Raw genomic sequence first — 27830 nt, 5'->3', positions numbered from 1 at the left:
CCAGTGCCACACTGCACACACCGCACTGCCACTGCCACTGCCTGGCACTGACAGTAGCGATAGTATAGTCACGTGACCTAAAAGTAAAAGTGACGAATTTGAGGAAAATAGCACAAGTTGAACTTTGTAGCATTTTTACAATATGATAACTATTAGTATTACATTTCTATAAGTACATGATACTGTAGTCTGTATTTATAGCTCATAATAACTAAGCAGGAGATATCAAATAATTATGTTACAATCTATTCTTAGCATTTTGAGACAGTGACTCACTGTTGCCCATTCTTCTGGCATTCATTGCCCGGCCCCAGGCACTTGGAACGTATCAATAGTAAAATAATGGTAAATAAACATGAAATGTATTTACTACCAAAGTTTTAATGTTTCTCTACTCTCTTTCGCCTATTTATCATTGCCGATAAATGCTGTGCAATTAATGCTCCTCTGCAATACACAAGTAGGCCTACAGTGACCGCACCGGCGCACGCACGCCGCTGTGCACAAATGCTGAAATAACAAGAATATATAGAGTTTGTTCTTGTATAATTGTTCTTGTCTCTTTATTGTTGTTGCTTGTGCACAGCAGTGACTGTGCGTGCAGTGTACTTGTGACAGTTGTGTGTTGCAGAGGAGCAGTTGACTGGCATTTACAGGAAATTATTGGCAATAATAGGCGAAAGAGAGTAGAGAAACATTAAGACTGGTACAGTGGCAGTAAATACATTTCGTGTTTATTTACCATAATTCTTTTTATTGAGACGTTCCAAGTGCCTGTGGATCATCCGAGCCTCATTATTGCTTTCGACATGTATCGTCTTCAGAAGATCCCTTCAAGTTTAGTTTCTTTGTTTCTGTCATTTCATATTGGAATTTTCCTCCTTCTTCTTTGTTTAACTCTACAATGAAAACTTTATCTACTGCAATCAGCAGTGTTGATCTATATCTATTTGATCAAATTATTTTTGGTATCTAATAAACGTGCCTTGGACTAGAGTTAGACTTTGAGTTTGAAGAATAATTATTACGAGGTTACGAGCAAGTATATCAATAATAATCTATTTATATACGTTTCCAAGCATCACTACACCATCTGCACTTTTTTGCCTTATGTATTGTCTGTTATTACTTATAAAATTCAACGATATTATGTATCTTCTGATGCATGTAATCGATCGTGATCAATGATATAAACCAATTGTAATTTATTTTCCTTTCACTTTTAGGATCTGCTGATTGTCCCTACTTTGCGAGGATTGAGTTACTAGCTGATGAACTTGTTGCAAAATTACCAAATTTTAATGTTCACAAAGTGATAATACACCCTAAAGATTGGGAGGTAAGAATAATTCATTAATTGTCTGCACTGTGTGCAGTATTGTACCTATTATCATTACTTGATATAGTAGTATATTGATTGATTTTTAGCTCATCTGACATAGTCAGATGCAGCTTGTAGAATCGCATGATTGTCCGTCCGTCCGTCCGTCCGTCCTTCTGTCCGTCCGTCCGTCCGTCAACAGTTGGGCACAAATCTTAACCGCTCGACGTACGGTCACAATATTGGGGGCGTGGGGGGGTAAGCCAAAAACGAGTTGGATGTCGAAGCTGGGGGTCAAAGGTCAAGAGGTGTAAAAGAAGGGAACATTCTCTCCTTAACTTAAGGTATAGGGAGGAAATGCAGAATTGCGGCACAAATCTAAACGGCTCGACCTAGGCTCGTGATAGTCGGTGTATAGCATCATGGTAGGAAAAGCCATCACTGTGCCGAAATTGGAGGTCACAGGTTAAAGGTCAATGGGGCACAGTGCAGATTTTAGACATTTTCTGAGGACATGGTCTGATGGGGCGATTGAAAAACTTTTTCCTTCAGCGGTGACCTACCATTTTTATGGCTTTATTGAAAGAACCATGAAATGTGCTTTCCACTGACGTGCGAAGAGTAAGTGTCTGATAACCTTTTGACCCCCAAGAGGAGGGTTAAACATGGATTTGTTGACTGTAAACAAAGGACTGAACTGCTTTTGCTATTAGAGCACCCTTTACCTGCCCCTCCCCCCACCCTTCCCCCACCCTCCCCCACCACCACCACTACGCTCGCGCTCGACGCATATCCATGATAACGTTAATATAGCAAAGTCATTAAAGCTACACAGCTATATCTTTATTGTACTACCGGTATAGCAAAGCCTATCAACGCGGTGGTGGGAGGGCGCACTTGATTCGGTTGCCAGTGAGTTTATCAGAAGAATAGCCGGCTACAGCACACGTCAGTTGAGCGCTGTCGCTCTGCGGCACTTGTTATTATAATAATTAGTATATTGCCTAGTGGTTTGGCTTTTGATAACCTTGGTACAGGCTTCATTTGACTCGGCTTTTTTATAGGTGCTAATAGAGTTAAATATTTTTCTAGTTGCATTATTTGTCTAGCAAGAGTAGCAAGTTTGAAGGACGAACTGCAGTACGTGTAAATATGGGTAGAAGAAACGGTCATGTATTGCAAAACCTATTATTTCTATTATTTGCGTTATTCTCAAAGATGTGCAGAGCTAGTGTAAAGAGAGCTAGATCTTATACAAGGATGCTTTTCTCAATCATTGTTTAAACAGCCAACCCTGTGATTGCGACCAGAGCAGTCACCTGTCCATAAAGGTCACATGGCTTGAGTGGCCATTATATGCAGGTTTGATTGCTTAAATCTAAAACAAATGATTTACAACTTATTTGCAGTTATGGTTGGCCGAGACATGTCAAAAGAATAACTGGACACATAAAAAATCGCCACTTGTGTGGCGTGAACTAGTTGACCGAGGTGGAAAGGGCCATTACATGGGTGGAGCCAATGAGTTCCAGGAATACATCAATGGCTATTACAATATCAAAAGCAGCATGTCAACAGGTAAAGAATAAAACACCATTTTTCACATGCACATGTGCCTTCTGGTTCAAGCTACACGTGCATACATATCGAGTTATAAATAGAAATTGGTATTGAATGGTAGTATGTGTAGCATGTAGTTTTGAGTAGTGAAGTAGTGCACTCTATCTTGATTTTTTTTGGAATTCATACTGTCTGTGGAAATTGGTTTAGAGCATGGTGTAAAGCTAACAACGCCACCTACATTAAAAAAAAATAACTACTGGCCGAAGCCTGCTACATAAACCAAAGCACCAAAACGGTAAAAAACGGATCTAACTGGGTTTATTGTTACACAACCGTGAAGATTGGAAACGTACCGCTTAACGTTTCGCCTCCTGCGATCTATTAGTCTACCAACCGAATGAACTTCTTAAATGGGGTAAAAAATATTTTTGAGTAAAATAAAATGAACTACAACAGTATACATGCAGTTCTTTAGGCACCTTCATTCATCTTTGATATTTTTTAGTCGATATGCAGCAAGTTGCTGAAGAAAACCTGAAGACCCAGCTCCAGGATGATGAGGCCAAGGCTAGGCTACTTCAACAGTATAACCCGCTCCACGTGTGTATCAGTAGCGCCACATCGCACGTGGCGTGTCACGTAATTCAGCAATTGGCGTCGAGGGACATACTTGGAAAGGATGCCGACCTGTGCCTCCATCTATTGGACGTGCGAGACGTTACCGACGAAACGATGCTAACCCTCGAAGCTGACGTGCAGGACCTGGCTTCGTCAAATGTCAAACATGTGTTTACGACTCGCGATCCCGTCGCAGCTTTCAAAAAGTGCGACGTTATATTGCTGCTGGATGAAGGCACGCACGACGCATCTGTGTACGAGACATATGCCAATGCGATCCACGAAGCCTGCGCAGAGGGCGCCAAGGTCCTTGTTTCCGACAGCTGGGCAGGGAATGCTGCTGCGACGGTGCTGCACAGGAGCACGAAGGGACGTCTGAAGGAGAATCTAGCTGCCGTGTCGCTGAGCATTGTAGGGCAAGCGAGGTCGATTCTGGCAGAGAAGCTGGGCGTTTTACCATGCGACGTTGCCGGCGTCATCGCCTGGGGCAATCCCAACGGCAATTTTCACATCGACGTGTCACTGGCGCGCGTCTCGCGCCTCGACTCTGCTATCTGCGGCCCCGGGGGTTTCACCCGCCCAGTTGCCGAGGTGATTTATGATGCAAAGTGGCTGGAAGAAGACTTGCAGCAACAGATCGTTGACAGACGTAAGGTATTACATTGAGATGCCTTGCTCTTAGAAAAACATGGAATTACCTTGCTCTTAGAAAAACAGACATGCGTATGTGCATGTGAGTGTGTGTATATATATTAAGATTAAAATTCAATACATTAATTAAAATTAGAGTCCTATATATATAAGCAGGGGTTTGGTTTAAAAATAGAAGGCATCACTGACGTCACTCATAACACTTGCTTTAAAGGAGGGGCAATGATACATTGGTCTTGTGTCATCTTCTTTCTGCCATATTTTTTGATAGACTATGCAAACGTCTAGAGTTGGGGGAGGATCACTAAGTGCAGCTTCTGCTATTGTTGACACTTTGAGCTTGTGGTGGAATGGCGACTCAACAGACCAAATTCATTCGCTAGCAGTTGTATCGCAAGGTATTTAAATATTTACCCATCTCGTAAATTTTGTTTTATCGCTAATCAATGTAGTCTTGCTAAATGTGTCAGCGTCCTTGAATGTATTGTACATGTCGATCTTTACTGTTATATGCAAAGACCTCCATTTCAGAAGAACTCGGGGTTACAAGTGGAAAGTTCACAGATATATATGTATGTAGCATACCCATATTTTTCTGACCAACGGCCACTGACGAAGATTGCAATGGGATTTAATGTTGACAGGTTGGTATGGCGTCCCAGACAGCCTCGTCTTTTCATTCCCAGTGACGTTTGATGATGGCAGGTTCAAGGTCGTGGACAACCTGAAGGTCAGCAATGCCACCACGAAAATAATCAACAGCTCGCTTGAGGCAAGTCAACAACTCAATACCGTGCAGTCATAACTGCAATACAGTATGGTCAATTTGATGTTTTGTTCAAATCTATCAGAATTTCTTATATAAAATAAAAAACATGCTGTATAAAAATAACAACACGCTATTAATAATAATTGAATTTTATTTAAAAAAATCTGTTTCAATTTCATATCTGCTGCAAATGAGCACACACGTTCATCTGTTACCAAAGTAACATTATATGAAGAATATTGCAAATAATACCGAAACACCAACACCGATAAAAAACAACTTACAAGCAAAGCATGATGTGCAGTAAATGAATGTTACAGAGGCTATTACAACTGAGGTGGATAGATTTGGATAGCAACAGAAAATAACAAGAAAACCAAGAAACCTGCCAAATTGAATGATTTGCGTAATTTGGTATCGGTGTCAGCGAAATTTGCACAACGTATAATTTAAGGGTAGCCAATTATTGAGAAAAGCTAGACAAATTTATTTATTTAACACATGAAAAAAAGCTTTAACACGGGTTGTTGTTAGCCTACACTAATTCATCATCCACATCTTCATCGTCATCATCAGTGTCATCATCAGACTCCTCGTAAGCAACAGCATGCCTGTTTGTGTTGACAAATAGGTCACTATCGCTATCTTCCTCGTCCTCCGTATTCCTGGCTTCACCGTCGTTGTTGTTGGCCCCGTCATTCTTCTCCTTCTTAACATCGCTGAAGCCAGGTGGCCACTTGCCTTCCTCTTTGATGTACTTCACTTGGTTCTTGTAGAGGATGCTAATGATTTCGGCTTTGACCTTGTCACCTTCCTCAATCGGCTCAACCAGCAAGAAGTCGCTACGTTTGATCCAGACGTTCTTGCGAAATTTGCTTGGCATTGTCACGAGGAACTGATCGCCGGAGTCCGTGACGACTTCGTGTAGATTGTTCCCCTTCGAAGCCACAACTTGTACAATAAACTGTTCTGCAGATGGCAATATATAGTCGTTTAACACTTCCTGCACAACGTGCTTGCGCTTGGTAGCCCTCGACATGCTGCCGGTGTAGATTTGCCGTGCGCCGGTGCCAAGACAGTCGATCTATTTGAAGGTGTGTTCGTGTAAAAAGTTCAAAGGGGTGGGCTTTTAGGCAACTCGAAACAATGTTCGCAGTTTATGCTGCAGAATCGAATTTGAGCTAACAGACACTTCTAATCACAAATCAATAAAGGGATGGGGGACAGGTGCAGGTGGATTTTCTCTCGTGTTTGTCTGCAGATGTTCTATCCCCAGTGTGCGAGGGAAAGAAAATGTGCACGAAACGGCCCACCCTCGTGAGTGCTGTTATCAACCCAGGGTTAAGTTCAGTTGTCGAAACAGCCACCGTCACCACATTTCGGCGTGCGATGTGTCCAAGCAGGACCAGGGATCGCTCACTCCATGATTGCACTTGTTACGATCCGCTGGGAAAAGCAACAAAACCCATGTTCACGTTTGAAAGGTATAATTCTTAGCTATCCTTTTTACTACAAACACGTACCAAAGCATAGGTGACAGAAAGCAGCACTGAGAAACGTTAAATAGAGCTTCAAAAATGCTAAACATCAACACGGTTCTTTAACTACGTTTGATAATGCTCAAAAAGCAATGAACAGGTTGACATTAATAACAATTGACACTTACACAATGATGTTGTTGATTGGAATGTGTATAAGCTTGACAAAGAAACCAATGAAACCCATAATTCCAAATCCAATTGCTGTTGCCATGGCAATTTTCTGGAACTCTGTAAAATAAAATTAATTTAAGCTCAAGTATATATTCATTTACACTTTACATAGTCACATAAAAATCACAATAGATGTTTCATAAAAAGTATTAGGGGCTAGAAGGGGAACTGACTGTCTTCATATCAGCCACTCCTGCATCAATTTTACAAGTGTTGGATATATAATCAGTGTTGGATTTCACTGAAGTTGACTAATAGTGTTAAATGATAAATATAATAATTATTAGGTTAGGCCACCTTTTTTTGTTTTGTTGGTTTACAGAATTTTTGTTGTTGTTGTTGAATCGGTAGGGTAATCCCCCCAAAAAAAATCAGATCAAACAAGTCAAAATACAGTGATACTGTTATACATAATACAGGGATGAGATTGGATAATTTAATTTTCAGCTGAAATTTTAATTAGCCAACAGAGGAGCGAGCAATGCGAGGACCGTAGGTCATTGCCATGCTAGGGGGGTCCAGGGGCATGCTGCCCCGGAATTTTTTTTAAAGAATGGTGCAATTTGGTGCATTCTAAGCTATTCTGAACACATTATAGGAGACTCTTGAATCCCGTTTTCAAGTTGTCAAAAGGAACAAACGAACTATGAATAGGAAATCAGGGGGCTGAAAATAGGGCAATTTTTTTAATTAAATGTCTAGACATAAGACTTTTCTGTTTCCACCCGTCGCTTGCATTGTTTTACTCAGACAAAGCTGCCTTGCTGCGAGGAGATTGAATGAAAAAAACACAATGCGAATGGAACAATCAGTGCATAGTCATGCACACAACATCCACGGCAGCAACATGTAAACCCGCACCCAGGCCAGGCATGGTCGTTACGTGATCAGCTACCCTCACCAGTGTCTGCGTGCCCCCTCGAACTGGGGCAACGCTGTGAACAGAGGCGATTTTCTGTTTTCTGGTACCGGGCCAAAAACGATACACTGAAGGATTCGCTGTCAGCCTACTGTCTACACTACAGTCTACAGTCAGGTGCTGTTGAGGGTATATAATTTAAATTGTTACATTGTTACCCCCCTCCCAATTTTCTCAACGAATTTAGACGTTTCACAAAATCGACCCCTGGGACTGTCAAATCCGCGGATTTCCGCGGAAGAATCTCATCCCTGATAATATTAAAGTATTTTAAGAAAACTAAATGAAAACAAAACTCAACTTGTAATTATTTGTACTTTTATTATAAACTGTTTGTGCAAGTTTACATTTTTTTAATTCATATTTCTTAGAGAAAAGGTTGGCAGGAATAAAAAAAAATACAATTTTTTTTTTTCGTTTTTCTTGAAAATTCGGGTCGGCAGATCTGTAAACCAACAAAATAAAAAATTCTCGCCTTAGTAGGTATTGCAAAATCATTATAAATAAATATATTTTGCTGTTAATTTGATTTATTTGGCCTCGTGTTTTACATGGGTAACAACAGTGATATACACCTTAGAACTTGGAATTTTGGATGTACGTTTTTATCAATACAGAGTAGCTAGTAGCTACAGGTTCAAATTACTTTACAACAATAAATCTTAGTTGACAGTGTCTGACCAAAATGTTGAAACAGATCTAGATCCGATATCAATGTGTGTGCCATATTAAATTTTATATTTTGTATTTAAAAAGAGTAGGATTTGGGTTAGAGTTAGTTTTATGGGTATTGTTAGAGTTATACCATTACCAGTTCCGATTTTTGCCATAATAAAAGTATAGGAGATCTGGAAATAGTCCTGATCCATTTCTATTGCATTTTGATAATACTAATAGCAAAACAATGCACGTGTAGAATGACTTCAGCATCTTCTATAAACAGTTAATGTCTGTATATCTGTATTTTAAAGTATCAGTGAGTACGCACCTTTTCTATCTGGCTTTGTGCAGCGCTTTACAAGACGTACGGAATCTTTTATAAATTGCTTTGCTGGGTCAACAAATGCTTGAACTTGGTCCATTGTAGTCAGTGATTTCTGAAATAAAAGTACATTTTGTAACAATGCCAGTGCATTTCTATAAAACTGAACAAGGCTTCATACGACATGTACTTAGTGTTGAACTGAAATACAGAACTACGCCGAGTAAGTGAGTGGATTAGCCAAGTGAGTGTACTTTGCTATATGCTGCTATGCAATGTGGTCATAATTTCCATTAACATGATTAAAGTGCACTTTTAAACATTACACACTGCCTAGTTACTTCACCAACCTGGCACAAACCTTAACGTACGCTCACGAGAAGAGATGTATATCGACAGAACTCTGATGCAAAAAGAGTGACACCTACGACTATGAACCCGATAGCAGGTCGAGTGACGATAAATGTGGTGAGGTGGCATTTATTGACTCCAAGATGGATACCGAGCTAACGTAATGTTTTGGCAAACGAGGTTATCTCCATTAGCAATTGCATTACCCTACTCGTGATGTTAATACCATAATCGTATTAATATGCTCACTGTAATCTTAAAATAGTAATATATTATTATTATTATTATTAATGAAGAAGGAAATATAAACCAAGAGAGTACTTACAACCTGAGCTTAACAATATACGACACTAGACGGCGCTGGTGTACCGTAGAGCTGTACTAGTGTTTTTTCCAGCGTCATGGTCCATCGTCGCGGTCATGCACATGGAACTTTTTTCATGATTTTGTCGTTTGTAAATATACCGTTATATAAATGCGGTATCACATTGTTAAAAAAATACTATTAAATTTTATGCTTATCTAAATGAATATTCACGTATCTATCTCTTTCTATCTCCATCTATCACCATCTATCTCTTTCGCGCAATCGTCGGCGGGATCTACTTTATACTATCCATATTCGGATTTATGTGTTTTCTACAATCTTATTTGCGCGCAAAAATTACAATGTTTGTTCATGCTAAACATGATATTTCGCAAAACAAGTGTTACACCTAAAATCTACAAGAAATAAATGCGACCTAGCTTTTGTCTAAGATGTTTTGCGGAATGTTACGAAAACTGTCATTTGGCTCGACGTCGGCGAAACGTTTTCATCGCATGAATCACGATGAGTGATACCCGCGTGTAAGACACGCCCATAAACTGATGATCAGCGAATCAGCGGATTGGAATTAACACCTGCTCATACACGACCTCCGTTCACGCGGCCAGGTTGGCCTAGTTGTGAATCTGATGCAGAAGTGTGAACGACGATCATCATACGTTTCATAAGAGGCATATTCCTAATTTGGTAAGTTGTAAATTATACGTCGACGTTACGTTCTACCCTATGTCGTAACAACGACTTCGTTTTAGTTTTATCTTAAATTCGCAAGAACAGAACTACGCCAGCTAGACCAATAGCAATGGATTTTAGTAGTCTTACTACGCCTATTTCTGATGTTCAGATACAAGTGCAAGCTCTGACAAGCCGTCATCCAACAGAGAACATGTACCAACAGGATTCCGTTTTCAGTGATGAATTTGAGGTAGGGAAATTGGGCGAGGTAACGGATTATAGCCCCGTTTCTATGTCTGAGAGTTCACCTTTGGGGTGTGGTGACATGATGGAAGGTTATATTTATAACGCATTGGCATTGCCTGGGTTTGAAGAATTAGTCGATAATATGCATTTCGAATTAGTCGCCGACAAAATGACACTGCTCCCCTCGTCCGGAGTCCTTCATCCCAACCCAACTGACAGTGAATATGCCGGCCCAGCATGTAACGTCACGCTGGCAAACGTCGGTAGCTGCAGCAGCAGCAGTGTGGCGCAGCAGATGCCTGCAGAATCAACGATGCTGGCATCGCCACGTACCACCTCCCCACTCCCAGAAGTCTGCATAACAGCGGCCAAGCAAACAGGAAAGCGTGCAGGACGGAAAACCCCAAAGCTACCATGTTCCAGTGACGTCTATGGTGCGCGTACGAGGGACAGCTTTTCGCCAACTTTAAGCCCCGCACATTCGACGAGCAGCGAAGACGACAAGGCGGAGGCCATCGTGGAGAAGAATCAAAGAAATGCGCAACAGGCCCGAATAAACCGGGAAAAAAAGAAGGCCCACATCAACAAGCTGGAGAGTGACAAGGAGAAACTGGCGAAGGAAAACGCCGAGTTGAGAACCGAGCTAGAGATTGAAAGAAACGAGAGCAGTACGCTAAGAGAAGAGCTCGCCTATCTGCGGAATGTCATCGCCAACGAAAGCACGCTCTCCACCCTTCTGAAGAACATTGATGCCAGCAGCGTTTCCTTGACAACCTCTTTCAACCGCAAGAGGGCTCACCATGGCGACGCCAGGGAACCTACCAAGCATACGAAGGGTGCGGCGCTAGGTGGCGGTGTGTGCCTGCATGTGGAAAACAAGAACGTATCACTCGAGTTTTGCCCGAGATGTTCGCGGATGGCTCACGGTGAGCAGTGTGTGTTCGACGAATAAATGCCGCGTGAGCAATCTTCATGCTGTAAATATTTGTTGTGATCATGTGATTGATGAAATTTAGTGAGATTTAGTCTTATGGTGCTTAGTAGATCTGTAGGAGCTAGCTGATTGAGGCAAGTCTATGCGATTCCATGCCTTAATCATTTGCTATTGGAGTTTCACCTTATGCTCATTTTGGTCGCAAAATGTCGTGGTGTTATCAACAATATTAATTTAGTGAAATTATGTTTTTAAAAGATGCTTAGCAATGGCATATATTAAATCGATTTGTGAAACGTGTTTGTCAAGCAGAATTCCCATGTAACTTATTAGCAGTTGGGAATTTTGTATAAATCGTGTACATAATTATGCATTACTAGAAGCTTTGCACCGGATTTTAGGAAGTCGTTGTATAGGAATAGTAATTGTAACATGGCCTTTCAAATTTTGCTTGCTATGTATATAAACTAAAGTACGAGTACTTTGCCAGTGTTAAACGTGTAAAAATCTAAAGTGCCTGTAATAATTTTATGTTTGGAAAATGTTTACTACAATCATTCATAACTTGTTGCTTAAACCTTTGAATAATAAAATAAATACAAGTGGATGCTTTAAGAGATTTTCTATGCATGAACTATAAAATTGTAATAGATTTGAAAAAGATGACATGTTTCACATTTTCTTTCCAGTCGCCCGCATTGCTGAGTTGTGACTGCCAGCGGCCCAAGGTACTTTGGTAAGGGGTGTTTGTGTGTTTACTCAATTTACTTTACTCTTAGTTTTCAGGCAATTCAGTTATAAACAGCAAAACATTCAGCTTTTTTCTGTAGAGCCAGAATTGATCCAGAAAGTCACATGAGTAAGCGTACCGTTGCGGTATTGTAGCGAGCCTGATCATGTGTTCTTTCTGTATTGTTTGTTTTACTATAAATGGGAGCCGTTGTTGTACTTCAAGCAATGAAACTGGTGTGACACACTGCTGCATGTTTTGCTGTAGATTGTGGATGTTTGTTAAGATACTGAGTGAAATAATTGAGCTGAGAATGTTGTTTAACTGTTTCTAATGCAGGTGATCCACAAGAAGTACAAGTTTATTACTGTAAATCTGTTATTAATATAAACGTGTATACTTGCCAGTTTTCTTCTATTTAATTTTGTAGTATGTGTTTTTAAGATCTATTATCTTCATATAGTAGTATTTACTGTGCTTTTAACATCTTCACGCAGTTCAATTAATTGATGTGTCATTCATTACCTTAAAAATTCTGCTTTGTCATCAGGTTTATGTTGAATAATCGATAACATTGGCTTTTGTGTATATATGTTAACACATTGCTTTTCTTTTTTCAAGCCAGAAGCATGAGTGAGCAGTTCCATTGCTGAGAATTGTGATAGTGCCAGAATGATCTGATTCTGCCTAGAATAAGAAAGAAGAGTTCGGTATGCTCATGTAATGGTGCCTAAAAGAGCGCCCCCTATCTCTTGGTGTCGGCAAAGGTGTCGGTATAGAGAAATGTCGGGGATAGAGGGCGTTCAATTGTACATTTGAAAAGTGTATCTGCGCCTTAGTATTGATGCAGAGTATTACAGCACATCTACTGTGATTTAAGATTTGCAGTGTTCCCTTCATTACTTATCTTAGAATATTGGTTATATCTTGGAAACTTATTCTAAAATTATTTGTAATCATTTGTTTTCCATACTTGCCTTTGATGCGTAGTGGGAAATGTCTCTTTTGCAAAGCTTATGCTTCAGATATTTGAATTACATTGGTATAATATTATGCAAGATCTTGTGTAGTAAGTGTTTGTATAAGTTTAACACACTAGTAGCCACTTACCTAGTTATGAATTGCTTACAGTTCTGCTCTATTTTTTTCTGTTTTTACAGGTAGCTGTGCCATGAAGAGGTTAGCCAAGGATATGTCTGGTGATGTTAGTTCTTTATATTTTATCTTTATAGATATTGTTGAACGTTTATATAATAATGCATGTGTGTACTGGACTCTGTCATTATACGTATTGTATATTTGTGTAAAACCCGATTAAATTTAAGGTTAGCATGGATCAGCTGATGATGGTGCTGTGGAAATAGATGAAACTACAAAAGACACTGATATTCTTCTTGAACTAATTTTTAGTATGTCATAAACATAATGCACTATTAATATTTAAATGCAGACAAATCAGAGGAGTACCACTTGTATTGAAACTTGTGTAAAATAATGTAGGCACCATCACCCACTCTTACAGTAAGGCCAAAACAAAATATAGGTGTGGTTATGGTTTCCCGACCGACCCTATTTATTCCCAGCGACCCTAAACATTTTAATTGTCAATTTTCTTTAAAGTAAAAAAAAATAAAAAATATGAATTGGACAGTTCCTGCTTCAAAAGACATTCTTGCACATTTCAAAAGCACATTCTTCGGACATGGTTCGTAAATAAAACATTTCAAGAAAATAAAATGTTTTCCCTACCTACCTACCCTATTTTTTTTCGGCATGTAACGGTAACCACACATATTTTGTTTTGGCCTAATGCTAATTTGTGATAAAAAAGTTAAAGCAGTAGTTCTTGTAGTTTGTATTGTTTTTGTGTATTGGTGTTATGGTGATATCAATGCAATGTAGGTATAGTGCAGCATGGAATTATTGGTATCATTCTGCCCAGTAAATGTTTAGTAATTTCAAATACTAGAGCAATATAATCTGCAGTTTTGTCCATGCTCGTACAGTGATCTGTCATGAGTTGTAACGATTGAACTAGAAACGGTGGCGTGCGTGCGTATGTTGGGGAGGGGGGATAATACCTCTGTATGCCATTTTTTGTGCAGGTTACTGGCAGAAGCAGTGCGGTGGACGCTCTATTCTCCGAACGCCTTCGAACTAAGTAAGGTGGGCGAGAATGTTACCCTCACATGTCCTGGCTGCTCACTCATGTTTGTAGACAATGACGACCAGCTAGTTCCTATTTAAGGTCTTTCTTGCCTTTGAGGCGATTTTGTTTCAGATATGAACACACTGGAAACCCAGCAACTTTGAGTGATAGCAGCAGCACCAGCAGCAGCATCTCTCGGGGATGAGCGGTCTTTCCTTCAGGACCGGTGGTGTGTGGGGGTAGTGATGTGCTGCGTGATATGGGGGCTGATGCTGAAGCTGATGTACCTCGTCGTGAAAGAAAAGTCGGTTCATCGGTGTGCGTATGCGTGAGTGTGTGACAGCAGCCTGTTGTTGTGAAATGTGCAGCGGCAATGTCAACTGATCGATGGTTTTGTTAGCATGCAGAAGAATTCATGCGTCAGGATAGTCGGCCGCTGAATTTAGCTGGTGACGTACGTGCACTGCAGATTTCAGTCTTCGTCACATGACAGCCAATCTCATCTTGGCGTTCTTACCTCAATCTTGGTTGCATGTCAATCACAGCAGTGGTTATCAGATAGAACCAGCAGCGTGTTGAGACAGCGTCAGTTCTCCCCATTCAGCTTTGTATGTAACTAGTTCAGAAGTGTTTGCAGTTGGCTCTGGGATTAGGTTGTGACGTCACTGACACTGCTGCAAGCATCAAGTCACGAAGAATAGATCGAAGTGCGTATGTTTACTTGTGATAAGATTAGGTTTCAAAGTGCAGTTAGGTGGACACACCACATCGATTCGCACATATATTCGCTGGAAAAGGACGTTTATTTGACAAGCATTGTTAGTTTTTTATGAATAGATCGCAGTGCGTGTATTTACTTGTGATAATATTGGTTTTCAAAGTTCACAGTTTGGTGAGCACATCACATCGACTTGCACATGTATTCACTGAAAAGATAAATTTATTTGACTAGCATTGTTTAGTTTTTATTTAAGTGTAAACTTGATGCAACTGACGTTATGCTCACAGGAACAAAGGTTGGCTGGTGTACAGAGAATTCATCAGTTGTATTGATACGTAAAGCCAACTCTAAGCCTATCGATTGTTATTTGATACAATAACATGTCAACGTTAGTTTGGTTGTTTTCTACCAATTTATAAAGCAAGCTTTTGTGAAAACGGGTGTATGGTAATAAGGAAAATGTCACATGTTAATATTGTATATTTCTAAGTTATATTTATTGCCTATACTGTACTGTAAAATAATGTTCATTCGAGAATGTATGGCTCAGTTTCAGACGGTACAACCAGTAAGCAACCATCATTTCTATTCAGTCGCATAGAACTAAGATGATATGCGTGTCATTGATGCTAATAAATAAAAAAAGGTTAATTTTTACCCGAACTAGGTTTACCAAAGAAGTAGGAAGGGTTAAATAGGAGTGTTATATTGTAGGTGCGTCTTGTGATCAAGAACTCGTGCAGTGCCGGACAAGAGGCTGAAATTCGTTCGTGACTTTGATGTGTATGTGGTGGTGATTGTGCAAGCTTTCGTTCAGAATAAACAATGAGTTGTTGAAATGAATCTGATAAACACAAGAACTCAATGCCGAATCTATTTTGCAGTGTGTCGTCTGTCAGTGGAGGCAGGTGAGAGGCGTTGTGGCTCACCAATACCCGATCGTCGCTTCTGTTATTGCACTTGCTCGTGTGACAAATAAAGAACTAATAAGTTACTAATACACAGGTCTTTGCTCCTCAATGGTGCTGAACAATAGTTTTCGTTGGCACAGTTCTCCTTGTTTATTGTTATGAAGTTTTATTGTCAGTAGTGAATCGACCCTTTTAAATGAATTCGTTAGTAAACCTTGCTTCTGACCAATGCTAATCCCTCTACGTGTACAAAGCTACTGCGTGCGTGGGCTTGCGTGCGGCAGCCCTATTAAAAAACTCCTAGTTTATCGATGACCAATTTCATATTTGAATTATTTTTAGTCGCACGACGTTTTTAGCTCATCTGGCACAGTGACGTGCAATTTATAGTCTGGTAAAATGGACGTACGTATATGTAATTTTTGGATTCGGTGTGTACGCTGGAGACAGTTGGAAAAGATAGGCTAAAAGTAGGGTTGAAACTAGCATGCAATGGTCAAAGGTCATTGGTACAAAGTTCATGGTCTATTCTAATATGCAGCGGAGATCCAAATGAAGTGAATATTACTCTAGGTTTCCCCAAGACGGAGTCACGTGTATAAAAGTGCGTAGCTAGCTCATTTCTCCTGGGTTTGGTGGGGAGGGGGGCGTTTGTTCTCTGGACAGTTGGGCGTTGGCTATTGGCTTTGTAATAAAATCGGAAGGATTAAGAAAAGGCCATTTTATCTTGTCTATTCGGAGGACAGTAAAGTGAAGTGAATATATACGTTGTAACGTACCTGGGTCACAAATGCGGAAGTCCTCTGATGAAATCAAACTGGTTCCGTTTCATCGGGAGAAACGCTCGAAATTCATTACTTTGCTTGCAATATTGCAAGCTTTCGATATTGCCAATTCTAACTTGGTAAACGCACCGCCGTGTCGCTCCCATTCGAAAAGAGAGTAAAAACTGATTTCGTAGCTTTTCCAAGAAATCGGGGGCAAACTTGCAGCGCCATGGCATTTAATTTGCGTGTTGCGAGATATCGTTTACGCAGTGTCAACCTCTTAGCTGTAGCAGCATAACCAACTCGCCATCTGGGCCTAATCCTGATTATTTCATATCCATTCTATACGAGGTCTTAGCTCGGGTAACCCCACGCGATGAGGGGGGTTTAATCTCGCCCGGGTTAAGACTCGTGTAGACGCGCGCGAAATCGTTAACTCCAGTGGTAGTAAGCCATGCGTTTACTCGCCTCCCGCTAGCTGCCGTTAGCTTAACTCGGGTTAAGACAAACTCCGTGTAGACGATGCGTGTTTCTTAACTCGAGTCAAGTGTTAACTCTGGTTAATGTAGACGAGCCGTATGTGGGTATGTACAACAATTCTCGTTCATGGAGAAAAATGCCACTCCTAGCCACAGCCTATGCGGTATTTTGTGTAGTAAGAAAATGGGTCGACAAGATATTTAGCGCATCGATCTCGTTGAGGACAAGTAGAACATTTATGGGTCGGTCTCGTGGAGCACGAATAAACATTCTTGTAAACGCCAGTAATTTCGGTATTGAATTTAAATTTCACAAGTTATTCATATTTATCTGGACACGCACGTACCTCATTGCTAGCAGGCGCTTGCTCACTGCGTCGTACAAATAGGCAGTTCATTAATTATAGCCGTGATTATCCATATCTATCGTATATGCACTTAAATAAATTCGTATGTCCATGTAACCACAACGTGGTCCCCGAAGCGCCAATCTTATTCAGATAAGTCTAGTTATATTTCAGGAGTGTTTTGGCATAAATGGAGGCAGCATCCCCAGCAGTTGCAGTTTTAGTAGAGTTAGTGATAATGGAGGTAGAAATCATTGCCATTAGGAAAGTGTTGTTGTTACGCGACATTTGTAGTAGGCCTTGTGACCAGAGAGTGACTTCATATTCTGCTTGAATTCAGCTCGTAATCACCGAAATATAAACTTAATTATTTAACCATTAATTAAATTAAATTAATAATTACAGCTCTCTACTAGCCAGCTCGTATGTTCATTTTCGAGAATGCGTTACTGTTAGTTATATACATACTAGGCACAGTTTCATCCACGCGGTTCAAGCCCTGGATGGCAACCCGCAAAATTACAGGATCGTCCTATGGTCAACGCATCTTCAGGAAAGCCAACATATCTTTACGCAGTCCCTATAGGAATCCCTCCGACCCCGGAGCCAATAAGGCCAATGAGAAGTTGCATTTAAGCCACAAGTTGATGCATCTACCGGCATCACTCATCTTCGAGATTCCTGACCAACCGCGAACAGTATCATAGCAGTATATGCTACACGTGCGCGTCCTGGAAATGCGCTTCGCTGCGAAGAATGGTGCATTGCCCACGAAATATAATCTTTTCTGTGAAATTTATAGATGATGCAACTTCGTAGGCGTCTTCGACTAGTTAATCTTAATGTGTCGCCTGATTGATTGCTTAATTAAATTTAATTATTAATGAATTTAATCTTAAATTTTACCACGTTCTTTAGTGAGAGAGTGTAGTTCGGCGTTACAGCGTTGTGGTGATGGGAGAGTAGAAATATAGTCGACACAAACTTGTACGGCTACTCTAGGCATATAGCCACAAGTTACATTCTCGCTTCTCACTACGGGGTGTGAAACAGTCGTAGAGCCTGCATGGTCGGGCTTCTGTAGACAGTGTTTGTTGCTGCCCGTACGTCTGACATAGCTTTGCATACGAGGCGTTAGCAAGCCTGGAAAACACTAATATATAATAGTAGCGTTAAGGCCATACACATCTAAATGTATAGTGCAATACTGGCCATCTTATTGATGTGTTGCCTGATTGATTGATTTTTTATTGCTCAACAGTGTTGGAATGCCAGGACATTCCTAAAGAGTCGCCACAACTCCCTCTCTATGCATATATATCTGTGTATGCGTGCATGCGTGTGTATGTATAGTAACATTGGTGAAACCACGATTGGTTAACTTGATTTTCAATAGATATTTTCACTCCCACATCACACTTCCGCGTTCGCATTCCGTGCAACGGACTGACCAGTTGTGCTTCCTGAATGCTGACCGCTACTTGTGAGGTTACGACATCAAAGCACAAAATAACACAAACGTTTTACTAAGATGGCCAATGGTCGGTGAGAAGGACTAGTGTGTTAGGAAGCAGGTATAACCGCGAATACTGTTTACTGAATACATTAGCAACACGATGCGAACAAGTTAGTCTGCTTGCTCCGACACAGATGGCGCTACCGCACCTGCGCTTGAACAGCTGCTGACGACTGACACAACAACCGGAAGGGATTCAGTATAACGGGTTTTATTGCTCCAATACCCAAACAATAGCCGCGTGAAATAGTGCCTGGATGGACCAACGCGAGTTCACTCTGACACCTACATACGCAAAGTACACACATCCACGCGAACACAACCAAGTGCTTTACCAACGACAACGACACCTTTTCTGTGGAAAAACACGAGTGGCGTAGTCATGAAAAGTTTTAATTTTGGATGACTTCTCTAGGCGTCATACACCTTGGAGTAATCATTCTGACTGTCAGAAGTCAGAATGATTACTCCAAGCATACACTAACGTTGACACGCGCGTGAAACGCACAACTATAGCATAATAATTAATGCATCTTCACAAAGGACAGCTACTGTGGCATAGAAGACATCCCCCTTATGACAAGCGTTCCCCTACACACTGTGCATGGGCAAATAAAGGTCAAATTCCCATGCATCAATCAAATGCACCATGCTACCTGCTAGACACGCCTATATAGCCATATATGTATAGGGGGTGTTCGTCATAGTGGGGATGTCTGTCATGCTACACTTGCAGCGGTCACCATCGTAACAAATTTTCCATGCGCGTAATCCATCACCGTTGAGAAAGCTGCCACGGTTTCATTATTGATTGCGTTTGTTCCCAAACCAACTCCACAACCATTCGCTTTTCGCACGCGCTAACACATGCACAGTAGATTTTACCAAAAAATACAAGCTAACTATACCTTACATGGAATGAGAAGCAAGTTATAATAATGATTACAATCTAGATGATATGAAAATTCCCGAGGGAGAGCATACAAAATGAGCTTGCGCGTGATGTGCACGTATAAAACGCCTGTTTGCGCCAAACGTACGTGCTCGCGTAAAGTGATTGTGATAGTTACCGAGGGAAACTGCAAGCGAGTACAGCATTAAATAACGGCAATAATAACAAAATATATTTAAATGGGAATGCTAGTAGAATATAATGGAAACGGAATGTGACACGTATAGAAATACTTAGAAATGCGGCAAGACTAACATGATTTCCACGAGTTCAATATAAATAGAATTACAAAATACAACATGTTAATGAGTGCACCAAAAAAGCCCGCCCACAACCGATCGCTGTTAATCCTATTCTTCACAACAAGCCGACACTCTAAAATGACATTTAAATTGCCACAACCCCAGATAACATGATTTTAAAATCAAACAATTAAATAAATAACAAACTCATTTATCTGGACATGTAGTTATCGTAACAGGAGTGTAAGCATCAAGCAGCAGACAACATTTTTGAGATTCTACCTAACGTAGCACTCATAGGGTCTATGTCCCCCAGGGTACTGCCGGAACGTGGTCACTATTTGATATGGTTAAGGTTAGGATTAGGGTTAGGGTTAGGGTTAGGTTTAGGGTTAGGGTTAGGGTTAGGGTTAGGGAGTAGGCGTAGGCGACTCCTTAGACTCGTTAGTGGAGTAGGCGAGGTACGGTCCGGCATATTAGATAGTACCAGGGTACGTTCCGGCAGTACCCCGGGGGACATAGACCCTCTCAGCTAAAGTAGTGCGGGTCATAGCTCGGCATCCCTAGTATAGATGCTACCACATATCAACAAAGGATATGATAGTCACGGGAGACCCTTGGTGATACATATGTGGGTCATCACCGAGGGATGCGGATTCCCTGGTCTAAAACATCGTGGTAAGAAGAAATGTACAGAATTCACGTAATTAAGGCATCGTGCACTTTTAATAGCTGTGCAGCTATCATAGTATTGCTCAAAGAAAACAGACAGGATAAGCTAGAGTAGCACCAAACATTCACCATAATGACAATGTGCGGTTTGCATCAGGATCATTAGCTGCTAGCCCTAGCGGCTATACGTGGCAATTCCCGCAGAGAAATTTTGCCCAATAAAATAGAGAAATTCATTGCCAGCCCAGCAAAGAAAGTGAAAACTGGTGCAAAACGTGTAGGATACACAGCAAGAACAGTCACCTGCATGCCCTTCTTGGCACACCAGAATCATTTATCCTGGCAGAAATGACAAAACCGCATACAGCCAAGGCACAGGTTCATAGTTGCAAACTTAATAATAAAATTTTTTATTAAGATGCCAGTTCTATCAGTGCTATCAGAAGTAGATAATAGGGAAAGAGTACGACTTCAATAACAAGGGAAATTCGTCATTTACTAGCCTTAGAATACCTACGATTTACTACGCGTAACTCAACCAACTTGAGCTCAAATCGTGCAAAGTACATTCGCCTAGCATCGTTTCCTCGTATACACCCGCAATCCGGAGATACAGACTAAAACGTACGACACGATTCTCCATTCTGTTGCCAGCAAACCGAATGTATAACCTGCCTAACTTGAAACAAAAGGCAGCTACTAACGACTCTTGCACACTCTTGTGCCATCGGCGATGCGGTGTGGCTCGCTGGGAGATTGGAGCAAGAGCTGCTGCTGATTGTGGTGGGCGTGCGTGCAGGGGGGGGGCATACCAGCTGTAAATAGGTCAAAGATTAGCTCGCCGAGTGTTGCGTCGATGTCCAATCTCCCAGCGAGCCACACCGCATCGCCAAGGGCACAAGAGTGCGCAAGAATCGTTAGTAGCTGCCTTTTGTTTCAAGCTAGGCAGGTTATACATTCGGTTTGCTGGCAACAGAATGGATAATCGTGTCGTACGTTTTAGTCTGTATCTCCGGATTGCGGGTGTATACGAGGAAACGATTTCGCACGATGCTAGGCGAATGTACCGTGTACGATTTGAGCTCAAGTTGGTTGAGTTACGCGTAGTAAATCGTAGGTATTCTAAGGCTAGTAAATGACGAATTTCCCTTGTTTATTGAAGTCACACTCCTTCCCTATTATCTAGTTCTGATGCTATTGCTCTAATGTGGGTGATGTTGATTTGGGTGCAATGATGCTCACAAATATATTACACCTCACTCCATGTTACTAATCATTTAGAGATATATAGACAAATCATCATGATAATAGACATATCGGCTATGCACTCGTTATATTATACCAACTTTTCCTTTCTTTTCTTTTCAAAATGATTACATATGTATAGAATTTATATAAAGATATATAAAATACCCACGATCTTGCATCAAGGAATGTCAACAAAACTTGACAAGGCACACTCGGCAGGGGAAGCATTTTAGTATCACCTTCTACCCAACAAGACACACCGATTAAACGATCAAGTGTGGACACAGCTCTGCGGTGTGACCTACAAAATGCACTCTGCACGTACAAATGCTGTCCTGTCACTTTTAGCGTCAAGCACACGCTATATTCGCAATTGAGACCAATGGTGGCACCATCTTTCACGCGAATATACCTAAATCCGCTTGGTGAAATTCTCCGGAAAGACGCCTTTCCTGCAGTTAGATTTGTTGATTCCCATCAGCCATCCATCATCCTAAAACCACAGGAAAAAAATTATTACAGGACTTATTTATGTTAGAGCATGCTATACCCGATAGGCCCTACATAAAAATCTATTTAAATATAACACAATTTTTACAGTAAAAAGTAACAAAACAAAAGTAAAATACCCAACAATGCCCACCGCTTCCGATTTCGAACAAATATACAAGTAAAAAGAACATTAGAAAGTAATGGACGACTATCGAAATTTAAGCCAAAGCGTTTACGAACAGACAATCGTGAAGAGCAGCCATGTTGCTGTACTACGTGACTGAACTGAGCGACGCTGGCATATAAGACGGATAGCACCTACTACATACCTGCTCCTCCGGATCATCATGATCCACTACGTAAACAGTCTCGCCGGCTTCAAACGTCAGCTCGTCTTCGTCCTCTCCCGTGTAAGTATGCGTGGCGTGGACCTGGGGAGAGACACACGCGTGTGAAAACCCACACATTGAGGGAAGGATTCCGCGAATTACGCGAGTCGCGTCATCAAACTCTCGACGTCGCGTACATCATAGGTCGGTGTAGCCGGCAAAATAAAAAATCATTAAACTATAATTTTAATTCTTTACCTTATTACTCGAATAAATAGTAAGAATGCACTACAAGATTTATGTTGTGTGCTTATTTTGAGTTACATTAATTGTTGGTATGAAGAACCCTAGAGAGGCTCATGCAAATCATCATTCACGGTCACACAATGAAGCTGCAGACAAATGACATAAATGATACCTTGTACAGGTAGCCACCAGGTGGCGCATCAGCATCAGTGTCCGCCGCCGCAGCAACCACGTTCTCGTCCTGTACATCTTTATCAGCGTCTATCTTTTCCTTAGACGCCTGAACATCTTTTGCGTTTGCATTTTCCTTTTCAATTTCCTTCTCCCTCTCCCTCTTTTGCTCTTCGTCCCTCTCTCTTTTTCGCTCTTCCTCCCTCTCTTTCTCTATCTGCCTCGTTCGCTCTGCCTCCATTTCCAACTGTTGTTCTTTCTCTCTCGTCTTTCTTTTTTCCTCCTCCTTGACTCGTTCCTTCTCCTTACGCTTCTCCCTTTCTCTCTCTTTCTCCTTTTCCTTTTCCCGCTGCTTCTCTGCTGCTTTCTTCTCTCTCTCCTCATCTTTGTTAACATTTTTCTCTACCGTAATGTCAAGTGGCGCCCCCTGTTAAGACACAACTCACAGTGATTGCAATTCCTTATAATTTCTGAAGTGAAATGCTAAAAAAGTGGTTATTGTTTTTGTCACTTCCTAATCAACCAACCGCTTACCCAACCAGGTCAACACACACTCTAGTACAGTTAAGCACCCACTGGACAGTTTCACATGGATTTTATAAAATTATTTTCATGCCAGTCTTAGAAACAAAGACCATGCTAATCCTGATTCCTCCAAAAATATTGATCTCTACAACCGATAGTAACTATGTATTGATTTCTACAACCGATAGTAACTATGTGCCCCATTTTGCTCAATAGTTATCAGTCCCGAAATGGAGGCTGGGCTGTCAATTCCAACAATGAGCAAACAGTGATGGCAGTTGATTGCTAGCACTGTACTGCCCTAGCGCGCATGCTGACCTGTTATCAATGCATTAAAGAAACAGAGCACCAATCCTCATCACCCGTCAGAAGATTCTCACCACCAAATGTTATCAGCTCCATCCAACGACATAACACGGACTCACACTACGACAAACAACCAGCACGCACGCACGCACGCACGCACGCACGCACGCACGCACGCACAAGCACGCACGCACGCACGCACGCACGCACGCACACCGCACAGTATCCTGCCGCAAATGACAAGCGAGCACAACACAGCGACATCCGCGCGACAACTACACGACCGCATGCAAGACGCTCAGGTTAGCATTTAGGTTAGTCGTTAGAAGAGAGCGCACTACTAGACGAGCGTGCGTGGCCAGGGCGGCGGAGGTGCTGCAAGGGTAGAGTGCCGACGGGCTGCAGAACTACGGTGCTGCGGTGAGTGCGGTAAGGTGAGGTGACTGCAGGGTGCGAAATTAACGGGAGTCCGGAGTCAAATACTCCCTGATTTACTGTCGTACTCCCTGATTTGACATATGCAGGAGTCCGTGTGACTCCCTGAAAATTCTGCTATACTAACTAGTTCATTCCAGAGCGGACTCCCTGATTTGACATATGCAGGAGTCCGTGTGACTCCCTGAAAATTCTGCTATACTAACTAGTTCGTTCCGGAGCACAGCCTCATGGAACTACCGTATTTTTTCAGCTAATGTCCAAAGAAAATTTGGCAGACGTGCAACCGCATGAATCTTAAAAATAAGCACATGCGTTATTGTTAATATCTTTAATTTTGAACCTCACGACTGCGGACTCCCTCTTTTTGAGTGTAGGGAGTCCGTTGGACTCCCGTGTTCAAAAGTTAATTTCTACCCCTGCGGTAAGGATGGCGGGTCGGACTCACATTGGTGGCGGCCAGTGCGGCCGTGACGGACTCAACGAGGCTCTCTCGCTTCGATGAGCCTCCAAGCTCGTCGTCATCTGGCAGCGAGGCCTGAGGGGTACGATCATGCACACACAGTGACCACACACAACACGGGCAACGTAGACACACGACATGACAGAGGCGATAAACCTGGATCGCCCGACCCCCGCGCAAACTAGTATCCACCGTAGAGTACGGAGGCTATCCTTTAATGTTTTTATTTAAAAAGATGACATTCGGTATGACGAATGCCTATCCGCTCCTACAGCGTTACGCTTCTGCTGCCGATAGACCCGTAGCTTCCCAATCATTCACGCATGCACAGGAGTAGAAATAAGGAGAAAAAAGAGATGGTCCACAGGACAATCTAGTTTGAAATTTAGATGGTCCTCCTAAATTTTCAGATAGTCCTCCTAAATTTCAAATTGTTCTCTAAAAGTAATGCGGCGTGCAAGCGTAAGAAAGAGATTTTACATGGTGATGAAATGGTTTAATTATGCACCTACAATGAATGTATCAAACGATACAGTAATTGTTTATTCACTTTAATAGTATATTGGAACGTGGAAACCTCAAAGAAAATTACCGTAAAATGGGACCAAAATATTCAATGGTCCGTTGGACTATTGACTTTGAAAACCTGATGGTCCTCCTGATTATTTGATGGCCCCGGACCATCGGACCATCGCTTATTTCAACCCCTGCACGCATGCACACACTTACACACTCGCTCACTCACGCTCACACTCACGCACGCACTTATGCATGCACTGCACTCACTCACTCACACATGCACTCACTCACTCACTCACTCACTCACTCACGCATGCACACACTCACTCACTCACGCACGCACTTACGCATGCACTGCACTCACTCACTCACACACGTACTTACACATGCACTCCACTCACGCACTCACTCAATCACCACTCACTCACGCACTCACTCACTCACTCACTCACTCACTCACTCACTCACACGCACACGCACACGCACACGCACACACACACGCACACGCACACGCTCACTCACTGACTCACTCACTCACTCACTCACTCACACACTCACACACTCACACACATTACCTCTCGCGTATTTATGGGTTTTCATCAGCACAATTCATTAAAAAAACATGATATCTTTCTGTATCAGACTGATCAATCTCTGTGACAATCTCGTCACAAGGGAATGGGCTATCACAAGAGTGGGAGACGGGCGATCCCAAAACAACCCTAAATTAGTGCGCAAAACATGAAATCATATCAAAACGAACACCAATTAATAGCAATTAATTTAGCATACTAATAACTATCAACAGTTAAGGCAAACACACTCATATTACAAGTAGCATTATGGGCAGTAGACATATCATGCACAACACCATGTTTCCAAAGATGAAACCACACCTCTCGTATATAACCCCATTATAACCGGAAAGCCAGCCCATAGTTACATCACCAAACTTTACCACCACCCCCAACGTCCATACAGAATTACATCTTCAATACAATAGCTGCAACATCAACCAGCAGTGTTTACTATGTTTGGAAACATAGGCTGTTGCCACTACAATTTTTATCTACGTGCGATTTGCAACACTGTGAATGGCATAAGCTTGCATTAATTCAGACAGCAAGCAAAGCACGACACTAGCGAGCACAGCAAGCGAGGATTGAACCACGTCGGAAATCATAGGCTTAAAAATCACTGCGCTATCAACAACTCAAACTGTGCAACAGCTAAATCATGCCGCTCCCTCTGTTAACTCGAAACTGTTTAACGCAGATCCGGGCATTCGTTTACAAAACGTACGCTACAATGCTAATTATGACTGTATTAATGCACAAATAACTGTGTCTTGGAAGGGGTGATGGGGGGGGGGCATCAGCTGGTAAACAGCAGTACGGTCGCATTCGCAACTGCAACAGCTGCCACGTATATCAACCAACACCCGACTATCTTAGCGGTTCAATCCTCGCGTGTACGTGTGGGATGCAGTGTCGCTTCCCTACAATTGCTACGAGCAAGAGGCGACACACACTAGCAAGATTCCGAACCAAGCAGGATATCACTTACCTGTTCATCGTCCGGTGGTCCATTCATGTCCGACTTATCTGAAAGCAGTCGAAAAAATTACGAACATCGCACAAAATGCATTAGCCTTAGCCCATGCATGCACGAGCAACCGGCTAATTTTCAAATGCAAAGAAGGATCTAATGCGAAATTGAACATGGTAGTACGTAGTGATGATGTATGTAATGATGCAGCAGAGATCTACCTGTGTGTGAGGACTTGTTTGTCATGCTTAAATCCACTCCAAGTGGAGACCTGAAAGACGAAAGATGGAATAAGGTAATTCATAGCCGTTTAATTATTATTTCTAATACACATCAGCTAAACTCATACAGCAGTTTCAGTCTGTGTTTCAATAAATAAAACTATCAGCAACTCGCGTAAAAATTCGTATCTGGTTCAAATTAAAGCCAAAGCACAGCAATGAACCCTCCGATTAAACGGCTATTTATCCGCCTGATTAGATCCGCTATCGATCTACATGACAAGATGTCACAATGTCATCTGAAAATCAAAGATGACTATAAACACGAACTCTAGAAACTTGGACTCGTGCATAATAGCCACATAAAGAAACTGGGAGAAGGAGGTGTGCTTACGCAGGCACGTAGGAGGAACTTTGCGGTTGAAGGCGTTTCGGTGAGTAAGAGCCTTGCGAGCTCTCGGCTGCCAGTTTCTCCATCGCATTGTACAGCTGCTCACTTGTCTAACGAACATAAACACAAAATGTCAGCAGGAAGGATAACTCAGTGCTAAACACGAACAACAGCTTTAGAATTTGATAGCACAAACCACTGCAGACACAGAGAAACCAATAGCACATAACAATTCCTTCTGGAACGAGACGCTTTTGTCTGCTGTCATTATTTAAAAAATGTTGGTTGTTTCAATATTAGGACAAAACAAGTGCCGCATAGCGACAGCGCTCATCTAACGTCTACTGCGGTGACTCTGTGGTGGAGTGGAGGGATTCTAGT

At 41.7% G+C, this 27830-nt stretch overlaps 4 protein-coding genes across 19 annotated transcripts in view; 2 read left to right on the top strand and 2 right to left on the bottom strand.

Annotated features, from left to right (window-relative positions):
- The window catches only part of LOC106814102 (putative malate dehydrogenase 1B), a 9670-nt gene extending 4683 nt beyond the window's left edge, over positions 1 to 4987 (top strand). Inside the window, exons 2-6 of the mRNA XM_014818378.1 lie at positions 1227 to 1339; positions 2731 to 2899; positions 3390 to 4156; positions 4425 to 4551; positions 4798 to 4987. Of these exons, the coding sequence (XP_014673864.1) occupies positions 1227 to 1339; positions 2731 to 2899; positions 3390 to 4156; positions 4425 to 4551; positions 4798 to 4958 (1337 nt within the window). The 3' untranslated portion in view covers positions 4959 to 4987. The remainder of the gene's footprint in view (positions 1 to 1226; positions 1340 to 2730; positions 2900 to 3389; positions 4157 to 4424; positions 4552 to 4797) is intronic.
- A 68-nt stretch (positions 4988 to 5055) lies between these two features.
- LOC106814108 (probable RNA-binding protein EIF1AD) lies at positions 5056 to 6368 on the bottom strand. Its single transcript, XM_014818384.1, has one exon. The coding sequence runs from the start codon at positions 5959 to 5961 to the stop codon at positions 5458 to 5460; it is 504 nt and encodes a 167-aa protein (XP_014673870.1). The 5' UTR covers positions 5962 to 6368; the 3' UTR covers positions 5056 to 5457.
- A 3370-nt stretch (positions 6369 to 9738) lies between these two features.
- LOC106814106 (CREB/ATF bZIP transcription factor-like) lies at positions 9739 to 15669 on the top strand. Of its 15 annotated transcripts, none has more exons than XR_001394555.1 (7): positions 9739 to 9901; positions 10059 to 11061; positions 11759 to 11805; positions 12421 to 12509; positions 12960 to 13003; positions 13905 to 13960; positions 15554 to 15669. XR_001394555.1 is itself a non-coding variant. In XM_014818382.1 (4 exons), the coding sequence occupies exons 2-3, from the start codon at positions 10101 to 10103 to the stop codon at positions 11779 to 11781; spliced, it is 984 nt and encodes a 327-aa protein (XP_014673868.1). In that variant the 5' UTR covers positions 9739 to 9901; positions 10059 to 10100; the 3' UTR covers positions 11782 to 11797; positions 12960 to 15669. The 15 variants fall into 15 exon arrangements, 2 of the variants coding, with proteins under 2 accessions (XP_014673868.1, XP_014673867.1); XR_001394552.1 differs by having other exon boundaries at positions 13905 to 13965; XR_001394557.1 differs by lacking the exon at positions 13905 to 13960.
- Positions 15670 to 21664: 5995 nt separating this feature from the next.
- The window catches only part of LOC106814110 (amphiphysin-like), a 15786-nt gene continuing 9620 nt past the window's right edge, over positions 21665 to 27830 (bottom strand). Inside the window, exons 7-13 of one of the 2 annotated variants that reach the window (XM_014818386.1) lie at positions 27453 to 27559; positions 27059 to 27108; positions 26856 to 26893; positions 24756 to 24845; positions 23043 to 23468; positions 22625 to 22726; positions 21665 to 22296 (exon numbers count right to left, since the gene is read on the bottom strand). In XM_014818386.1, the coding sequence (XP_014673872.1) occupies positions 22216 to 22296; positions 22625 to 22726; positions 23043 to 23468; positions 24756 to 24845; positions 26856 to 26893; positions 27059 to 27108; positions 27453 to 27559 (894 nt within the window). In that variant the 3' untranslated portion in view covers positions 21665 to 22215. The remainder of the gene's footprint in view (positions 22297 to 22624; positions 22727 to 23042; positions 23469 to 24755; positions 24846 to 26855; positions 26894 to 27058; positions 27109 to 27452; positions 27560 to 27830) is intronic. The other variant, XM_014818387.1, reaches the window with a different exon arrangement.

This window comes from Priapulus caudatus, unplaced genomic scaffold (genome assembly GCF_000485595.1).
Source record: "Priapulus caudatus unplaced genomic scaffold, Priapulus_caudatus-5.0.1 Scaffold872, whole genome shotgun sequence".
NCBI lineage: Eukaryota > Metazoa > Priapulida > Priapulimorpha > Priapulimorphida > Priapulidae > Priapulus > Priapulus caudatus.
The sequence above is the reverse complement of the archived record's forward strand: the minus strand, read 5'-3'. Positions and strand labels throughout refer to the sequence as shown.